Source organism: Fulmarus glacialis, unplaced genomic scaffold (genome assembly GCF_000690835.1).
Source record: "Fulmarus glacialis isolate BGI_N327 unplaced genomic scaffold, ASM69083v1 scaffold24604, whole genome shotgun sequence".
Lineage (NCBI taxonomy): Eukaryota > Metazoa > Chordata > Aves > Procellariiformes > Procellariidae > Fulmarus > Fulmarus glacialis.
Window position 1 is genome coordinate 22595 of NW_009207746.1, and position 9413 is coordinate 32007.

General features: G+C 59.1%; 1 protein-coding gene across 1 annotated transcript in view; it reads left to right on the forward strand.

Annotated features, from left to right (window-relative positions):
- Positions 1-9413, forward strand: part of LOC104075675 (alpha-2-macroglobulin-like protein 1) — a 17214-nt gene that overhangs the window by 2242 nt on the left and 5559 nt on the right. Inside the window, 16 exon segments of the mRNA XM_009576256.1 lie at positions 338-467; positions 3439-3628; positions 4030-4192; positions 4501-4553; positions 5226-5246; positions 5416-5569; positions 5718-5802; positions 5902-6034; positions 6119-6233; positions 6964-7073; positions 7228-7392; positions 7560-7787; positions 8114-8171; positions 8255-8400; positions 8653-8802; positions 8979-9083. Coding sequence (XP_009574551.1) covers positions 338-467; positions 3439-3628; positions 4030-4192; positions 4501-4553; positions 5226-5246; positions 5416-5569; positions 5718-5802; positions 5902-6034; positions 6119-6233; positions 6964-7073; positions 7228-7392; positions 7560-7787; positions 8114-8171; positions 8255-8400; positions 8653-8802; positions 8979-9083 — 2006 coding nt within the window.

Genomic DNA, 9413 nt, shown 5'->3' on the forward strand with positions numbered 1-9413 from the left:
GCACGGATGAAGAGAGGACCTTCCAGTGGAGCGTGTAAGCCAGCAGCCTGGGTACGGAGGGGACGGCAAAGGGCTGGGGAGGGGGGAGGAGCGCCCAGCGGTGAGACTCCTTGCAAAACTCCTCTTTGTCACTGCTTTTCTGATGCTTTCCTCCCCCTCCCAGCTCCCTCTCCCCTCTCTCCCCTTTCCCTTCTCCACTCTCTAGCCTCTTCCCTCCATTTCCCAGTCCCATTGCACCCATTGCACCCTCCTCCTTCCCCGGCTCCCCGGGATGGCTCTGAGCTGGAGCCAGCCCCTGAGGCAGCATCACAGCGATGTCCCCCATCTGCCCCTGCAGGAGAGGTGAACATCACCGTCATCGCCAAGGCCCTGCGCTCTGAGAAGCTCTGCGGCACCGAGATGTCCGTGGTGCCAACCCAAGGGTGCATGGACACCGAGACAAAACTCCTGATGTGCAGAGTGAGGCGGTGGGCTTGCACCGTCCTCTCGCCGGGAGCAGAGCTGCACCCAAAGCAGTCACCCCCCGAGCAGAGCAAAGCATCTCCCCATCCCTTGGCCAGGCTGGATGGTGCCTGCGGGTGCTGCAAGGTGCGGGGAGAGCATCAGCACCCGGAGCAAGGGGAGAGTCTGTGTCCATGCTCTCCATCAGTGGGATGGTGCCTTCCCTTCCCTTTTGGGGCGAGATTGGTAGATTTGAGGCGGCTGGCTGTGTGATGTTCAGTTTGCTCCCCTCGTCACACCGTGCGTAGGGCTGCTCCAAGGACAGCCCGGCTTGGCCTGGGTGGTCCTGAGCTCTTCTGGCCCATCAGAGCCGATGGGCTGCTGGTGGGGATGGGTTCCAGGCAGGGCGTTTGTCGGAGGAGGGGAGGCATTTCTGGGACAGGGAAGGGCAGGCTGGCTCTGATCCTGGTCTCATACATGCTGTATTCCTGGTTTTAAAGCCTCCAAGACCGATGTGAAGGAAAATTGCAGCTGCCTGGTTGTCCCTCTGCTCCTGACCCCGTCGTACCCCACCAGACAGCCACGGTCTCGAGGGCTGGCAGCCTTTTCCCATCCCTTCATCCCCTTCGCCTGACCCGGTAGGAGCCTGAGGCAACGTGGTTGAGACGAGGACTCTGAAACCCAGCAGCCCTGCCATCCCATGGGGGTCAGGGGCTGCCCAGGGAGCCGCCGCTTTGCTGCCCGCCGTGGAATCGTGGTTTCCCTTGAGCTGATGCCAGTGCAGTCCCTCGGAGAGGGGACCAGGGCAGGTGAGCTGACCCTGGGCTGACAAAAAGCCTTGAGAGATCAGTGCAAGCCTGATGGCTGGGCATCGAGAGGATGCTCAGGGCTGCCCTGAGTGCAGCCCCGTCCCTGTCCCCGCTCAGCCAGGCAGAAAAATGAAGAAAAATGCAAGTGGCATAAGGGAAGCGGAAGCAGCAAAATATTTTTCTCGCAAGAAAACTCCCATTCTTCAGGCTCTTTCCCACCATCCCTGACCAAAGCCAGCCCCATGTCCCAAGACACACTTTGTGTTGGGGGCTCAGCGCTCCTGTCTGCCTTAATGATGTGTAAGAGGGGCCGTACCTTCACGTTGCTTTGCTGAATAAAAAGCTGAGACCGAACCAGAGAGAGCATTCATTGCACAGGCAACAAGGCAGCAGAAAAAACAGCACAACGTGGGGTCAGCGGTGTCTGGTCAGGAGGGACTGGGGGACAACGCACTCTGGCTCCTGCTCCGGAGTCACCAGCAGCACCGAATGACAAATCCTCCGTGCAATATTTCCCCTCAGCAGCCCCACAGGCACCGATCGGAGAGGCAGAGGCCCCCCCTGCTCCCAAATCGATCTCCCCTTGGCCACGCTGCTCATGGCCCCCACTGCATCCTGCCCCCGTGCCCTGAAGGACTCGGTGTGCTGATGGCCCCGAGCTCCTCGTCATGTGGAACCGTCCCCGGGATGCCTGTCGGGGCACTGACCCATGCCCACATCCTGGGGCAGCAGGATGGGCTCGGGGCCATGTTCCTGCCTCGTGTCCGTGGGGGTGGCAGGGACCAGCCTCCTCCGGACACCGACACCGAGTGGGGCTGCTCCCGAAGGGCAGGGAGGTGAGCACGGGGCTGTATCCAGTAATAGTGGAGCAGGACAGGCATGGGGACAGCAGCCGTGGTCGTCCGAGAGCCCACGGGAAGAGGTCAGCTGCTTCCCGCAGCACTGCCTCTGCCTCTCCCCACGGCCCCAAAGGGAAGGGGACTGCAAAACCCCGGAGCAGGGGATGTGCTCAGGACACCGTGTGGCTGTTGTGGAGCTGCCTCAATTTTCCTAAATTCCCACCAGGACAGCAAAAGGCAGCTCAGCCCATGCCCTGGCTGGTGTCCGGCTCCCAGGCGCTGTGCACAGAGCAATGAGAGCGGGTGGAGCTGGCATGACAGCCCAACACCATCCTGCTCCTCTAACTGATTGGATGAAATTGGAGGAACCTGGGCAAAAAGACAGCCTGAGACCTGCGATCAGCCCAAATAGCTGCTGTTTGGCTAAATTTGAAATACCTGGAAACAAGCCCTTCTGCGAAATTGCCACCAACTCACAGACTGTTCTCATGATTTGCTGCCTACTTTCATTTGGGGAACTCGTTCCCACTCCCTCCTGCCATCATTTCCCAGCAAACCAGTGTGTGGGTGGACCTTGCCCCCTGGTTTTGAACCTCTATAGCCTATAGGAACCTTTCCTCAAATTGCAAAAATCCGTCAGAGCCTTGAACCCAGGAGGCTGCGGGCAGATGGTAAACATTGCCTTGGTTATATCTGCAGGTCCACGCTGGATCCCTCTGCCAACCCTTGTTTGCTCACCGGATGGAAAGCAAAGATCTCATTTCAGAGCAGACGCAGGTCTACAGCAATCCAACACCTGGAGAAGGAGGCTGTGGCCGGCCCCGACGTCTGCTTGCAGCTGGAGACATGAAGTCTCCAGCTGCCCTGCCCATCCTGCTGCTCCTCATCCCGCACCTCACAGCTAGGACATCTGCAGCACCGTAAGGCCTCTCTGTGTCTGTCTGCCTGTCCGTGCCTGGTGGGAGGGCATTTAGTCTTGGCTCCTTGGCAGAACATAGTGGGAGGTAATCCTTCCCGTGCATGTGATTGTTGGCCAGGGTGGAAATGCTCGGGCTGGTGGGTTGTCTCTGCCCATGAGCTTCGAGGACTTGGCACCCGGGAGCTGCTGGGGCTGGTGGCTCTGGGATGGTTTATTGTAGGTGCTGCCTCACTTGCAGCTGATGTGTGAGCAGAGCTTTTGCTTTGCTGAGCTGAGAAGTCAAGGGGAGCCCAGAAGCAGAGCGGGGAGGCTGGGGGAGGTGGTCCTGCACCCCAGCACAGGTTTCTGTGCACCCAGGAGCTCTTCAAGACCTCCGTGGGGTCTGTACCGGGATGTGCCTCATCCCGATGTCAGCAATTCTCCTTGCCAGGAGTTATGTGGTCACATCCCCAGCTGTGATCTACCACCCCCACGCAGCGATGCTGTGGGTCCATCTCAGTGGCCTCCATGAGCCCGTCCAGGTGACCATCCAGCTGCAGAGAGCAGACAGGACCCATAACATCACCCTGCTGGAAAGGAAGGTCCAGGAGCCTCATCTGTACCTGAACATCACCTTCCCCGTGAGTGTCATCCCACGCACAGCTGTAAGCGTGGAGGGGGATGCCCTGGACACCCCGCTGTCTCCAGGCGGAGCAGTTTCCACCGGCTTCCCTGAGTGTGGGGCTGTGGTCCCACGTGGGGCTGGGAGCAGGCATGACTTCCCCATCTTTTGGTAGGGTCTCATCCCCCACACAGGCAAAACGACTCTAGGCTCAGCCCAGTTATTCGGTGGCTGAAATAATCCCCTGGTACAGACCTGCAGACTAAGGCAGGGTGTTGGGGGGACATTTCTTCCCAGCCCCTGGCTTGGGGAAGGTGTCCCTGTGGGTGAGGAGTGCTCTGGGACACTCGGAGTGAGCAGAGCATCACGGCCGTGGCATATCCCTCGTCCTCACCCGGTGCCTGGTGTTTCCCCTGGCAGGCTCCAGCCCCCGCCAAAGGGAAGGAGGAAATCGTAGACCTGCACATCTCAATCCAGGGAGATTCCCTGGATGTCTCCGAGAAGAAGAAGGTGATGCTGAGAGCCCTGGAGCCTGGGATCTTCATACAGACAGACAAGGCTGTCTACAAGCCTGGGCAGCAAGGTGAGGGGGACAGGATGGACCACCCTGCTCTGGGCTGAAGGACCTGGTGGGAGAGGGGTGCAGGAGGCTCAGCCTTGCTCCTACGCTGCGTGGAAATAGGAGGGCTCATCCTGGGATGCACTGGGACTCCCAGCACTGGCCCAGGGCAATGCCAGGACACGCTGGCAGCGCTGGAGGCTGTGCTGCTTGGGGGGCAGTGCCCCACTGTAGGGCTCAGGGGGGATTTCCATCCACCTTCCCCATGGGGAACCCCCCTCCCTGCGGATGCACCCACCGCTCACTCCTGCATCCCCGTTTGCTCTTTCCAGTGAAGTTTCGAATCGTCTCTTTGGATAAAGACTTCACTCCCAGCAATAAGAAGGTGAGAGCAGGACTGGGGAAGGGGGGAGGTGACAGGGCCCCCCTGCACCGCCCTCCTACAGTCTCAGCAAGCCGTGAGAGAGGTGTGGGAGTCAGCCAGCGCCTTTCCCCTTGGGAATCCTGCCCCAGCCAGCTCTGCCTGGGTGGCTGTGCTCCCCAGGGGCAGGGATGCCCCGTGTTGTTCACGCAGACTTCAGCAGGCTAAGGAAAGAGAAAGCAGAATTGCACGTGTGACACGGGAACGTACCCACCTAAACTTCTGGTTAGGGATGTAGCGATGGTGAGTGGGAAGCAGGGAAAGTGCTATCGATATCCATCAAATCATCAGACGCCAGGATTACAGGCGAGTTCAGTCTCTGGCACCCCCGAGCAATCATCTGGGTCTCTAGAAGTGCAGGAGGTTCCCAGATGAAATGGTTGATGGCTTCTTGCAAAGGCTCTAGGAGATGCCACCTCTCCATGCCACCCTGGCAGTGTCCTCAGCTCATCCCAGCTAAAGCTGCCCACAGGCTCAAAATCAATCCCAAAGCAAATTGAAGGGTTGGAAGTTCACAGCATCCCACAAATAAGCCTCACTCTACTCCACCCACGGCTCCATAGATGTCCCCACCCTGGTGAGACCCCAAGGAAGGCTCTGAATTCCTCCTCTAACCGTCTCCTCTTTGCCTTGCAGCTGCCCCTTGTGTTCCTGAAGGTCAGTCTGAGAGATGGAGGGAAGCTCCTGGGCGGTGTGGGCTTGGGAAGGCAGCGTGGCTGGGAGAGGAGAAGCATAACGCAGCCATGGGCTGTTTTATAGCGGGGTGCTGGGGTCCCCGGGGCGCTGGGGTCCCTGGGGTGCTGACGCCACGTGTCCCTGTCCGCAGGATCCCAGCGGGAACCGCATCGCGCAGTGGCGGGAGGTGAGCCCACGGCAGGGCATCGTGGACCTGTAAATCCCGCTGGCTGCCGAGCCGGCCCTGGGCACGTACACCATCGAGGTGGAGGGGAAGAGACACTCCTTCAGCGTGGAGGAATATGGTACGTGGGGACCGGGAGGTGCACGGGGGGTGGGAGCCCCACCTCGGCGTGTCCCTGTGGGCAGCATGTCTTTGCCCCCCTGACCACCCAGGCACTATTGTCCTTCTCCTGGGAGCGACAACCCTCTCTCCTTTTGCTTCTCCATCAGTGCTGCCCAAATTTGAGATGACCATTGATCTCCCCGCCGTGGTGCTGGAGAAGGACAAGAAGTTCCAGATGGAAATTTGTGGACGGTAAGCCCGAAACAGGCTGCGCCGGGAAGAGGGAGCGGATGGGAGGATCCGACATGATGTGGCCCATCAGGCACACCCTCGCCACCCTCCACCCAACAGGTACACCTATGGGAAGCCCGTCCAGGGGAAGGTCCAGGCCAGCTTGTGCCAGACCTTCACACCCACCAGGATCCTGTACAGATTTCACAGTGACTTCACGAAAGAGAGGAACTGCATCGAGGTTGGCGGGCAGGTGAGCACTGCCGGGGAGTGTGGGTGCCACCGGGACAGCCCCTTCCCGGGACTGCTGCTAACGGGGTTGACTCTGTCCCTCCAGACTGAGAAGAACGGCTGCTTTTCAACAGAGGTTTTGTTGACTGCCTTCAACCTGACCAGCCACAGGTATCAGAAGCAATTCCAAGTCCAGGCATCGCTGGTGGAGGATGGGACAGGTAGGGACGGCGGTGTTCTCCTGCTTGGGAACGGGCATTGCCGCTGGTCCATGGTTTTGCATTCATTCCCATGTGCACCCAAATGCACGTGGCACGGGGGTATTGGTCTTCTCCGGGGAAGGCCAAAAGCAACGCTGTGATTTAGAGGTGCACATGTGCAGGGACCGGGTCGTGGCGGGGATGTGAGCCAGGTCAGCCAGGCAATACTTCTAATTCTGACCAACGAAATGGTCGGGAGGCAAAAACATCTTTCCAAGATCCAACAACTCTCCCAATGCTATCGCTAGCAGCGAGTTGACTCCTTGCGACACAAAGTAGTGGTTTCACCCAGTCCGGTGGTGTGGCTTCATTCTTCGAGATAATCCACCTCGCCCACCACCTTGATCTCACCAGAAATGACTGCCAGTGGCTTGGCTTCAGAAAAAAAGGAGAAGACCAGGGGTTGGCCCAGGCCCACTGGCACCGAGGTGGCCCTGCATCATGGTGCTTTGGTGAAGGACCTTTTGTGAAGTCTCTGCAGCCAGCTGTGCCTTGGCTTTAGGTCTAAAACATGCCATAGAGGTTTTGCTCCTCTTGTAGGAGATGCGAACTGTGCTCGAAGCTGCCGGCTGCAGAGGGAAAGGCTAAAATGTCCAGGGACCTTTTCTGCACCATGACGGGGGAGCTGGCAGCAGCTAACCTGTGCCCTGTGTCCCTGCAACACCCTCAGCTCCCCACTCCCTCTCCACAGGGCTGGAGCTGAACAACACCAAGAGTTGCAAGATTTTACCTGAAACCCTCACCGTCACCTTTGAAAACACCGATGATTTCTACAAGCCCGGCATCCCCTACACTGGGACGGTAATGTGGGGGTCCCCACACCTCGCAGGGCTCCCCTGCACCCTGCTGCGCCCAATCCCGGTCCCACTGACCCCGAACACCACTCTCCCACCCCTGCCCCCTGCCCCACGCCTGCAGCCCAACCTGGGGCATCTCCCCTTCCCTGCCGGCGCAGATGCTGCTGAAGGGAGCCGACGGTGCCGTGCTGCCGCAGAAGCAGCTCTTGCTCATCGTTAGCCAGCAAGAAAAAGATACGAGACAGACCTTCCTGACAGACAGACTGGGGAGAGCCTCCTTCGAGCTGGAGACCTCTGGTTGGAGTGGCACGGTCTCCTTGCATGTAAGTGACCCATCTCCCACTCCTCGGGGGTCCCTGCACTGCTTTCTCCCAGTAGTACGGGGCTGGGCACCTCTCCAAGTCAAGAACCTGCATCAAAGGTGCCCGGTGATGGGACCAGCACCTCCTTGGATGGCTTCACCACCTTGATTTCTACCTCCATCACTCAGGGTCAAGTCAAAGAGGCAGCTCACACCCAGACCGACAGCTCAACACTCAACTACCAAGATGCCTACGCGTACCTCAGCCCCTTCTTTTCCACGAGCGGGAGCTTCCTGCGGATCCGCCGGCTGGAGAGCGAGCTGCCCTGCGGCCAGCCCCAGCAGCTCTGGGTGGATTACATCTTCAGCAAGGAGGCCTTGGGGACTCAGCTGGAGAGCCTGGATGTGGTATTCCTGGTGAGCCCCGGCCCGGGGAGGGAGGGCAGCGGGCATTAGGGTGGTTGTGTGTGAAGGTCCACATCTACACATGTGTTCACGGTTGTGTTCCTGAAGACAAGACAATGAGCAATCTGTCCCGGCTAGACCGAGGCACCTACGCCTGTTAGTAGAGGTGTCTGATGGCACTGTTGGACCTGCATGCCAATGGGAGATATCGGGGGGGCTGGAGACTGGGCAAGGTCAAAAACCATCCTGACTTTCTCGCCCTTGGCTCCATCCTCCATCTGGGCATTTCGGTTCCCCGCTCAGCATCGGTTTCATTGTTCCCATCTCCTCCTCTGTAGGTCCTGGCCAAGGGGACCATTACCTCCATCCTCAGGAAAGAGCTGCCTGCAGAGGCTGGTAGGTCCTGAGGCATGGACGGGCTGTGCAGGGCTCTGCTTTCTGTGCCTGGTCCTCATCTCCCCTCCTTTCCCATGGCCCAGGGCTGAGAGGCTCCTTCTCCCTGGAGCTGCCCATCGGCCCCGAGCTGGCGCCCACGGCCAAGGTGCTGGGCTACGTGGTGCTGCCCAATGGTGAGATGGTGGCTGACAGCACCAAGCTCGAGGTGGCCAAGTGCTTCCCCAACAAGGTGAGCGGAGGCTGCTGGAGATGGGGGAATCGCTCCACGGCTTGTCCATAGCTGCATGCCCTGAGGTCCATCCTGCTCCAGATGTATCGCGGTGTCAGAGTCTCTTTAACCCACTCCCTGATCCCCAAACCCTTCAGCCTGATTTTATCCTTGCCTAGAAGAGACCTCCATGTCTGTGGCTTGGTCCTGCTCCTCCAAGGGAGGTGGCTCCCCCTCCTGCCCTTGTCCCCTGATGCCCCTGTCCCTCCCCAGGTGAAGATGGCTTTTTCGGAGGACAGGGCTCTGCCTGGCTCAGCGCTGCGGCTGGAGCTGGAGGCTGCCCCAGGGTCCCTGTGCGCCGTCCGTGCCGTGGACCGCAGCGTGCTGCTCTTGAAGCCCGAGGCTGAGCTCAACACGGAGGCGGTGAGTGGTGGCACTGCCCAGGGCCCCTTCTGCAGCCCCAGGGACCAGCCGGGGATGGGGGGGAAGAGATGACATTGGCTTGGACCTCCCCTATGGGGATTCGGTGCCATGGTGGCTCCTAGGCAGGGGGTAGGTACCTGGCTGGTTTTGTACCTAGTACACATGTTTATTCCCAGGTCTACAAAGTACTCCCCGAATTCGACTACCCTGGAAGCATTCAGGACCCACAACCCTGTTCAGCATTTTCCTGGGACTATCCCCCCAACTTCGGCATCCCATTTGTACCAAGACAGAGAGACTTCTTTCTCCGTCCAAGGAGGCATCGCTCACCTTTCCTTTTTTGGAGGAATTCCCAGATGGACACCTACAAGTTATTTCAGGTAAAGACCCTGCCCGCCTGTACCTCCTGGTTCCTCTTCATCCAGGAGCTGCCTGTGGTTTGCTCAGGGTGCCGAGAAACCACAGCAACATCCCGGGAAAGCCTCACTTGTGGCAAAGGTCTTCCCCTTTCCCATGGATGCCAGGCTCTGGTCCTTCTCCACTTCTCTTCTTTGGCAGCCCTGCAGAAGCCCTGACTATTTACTGCTGGGATGGGGATATTCATGCTGGGT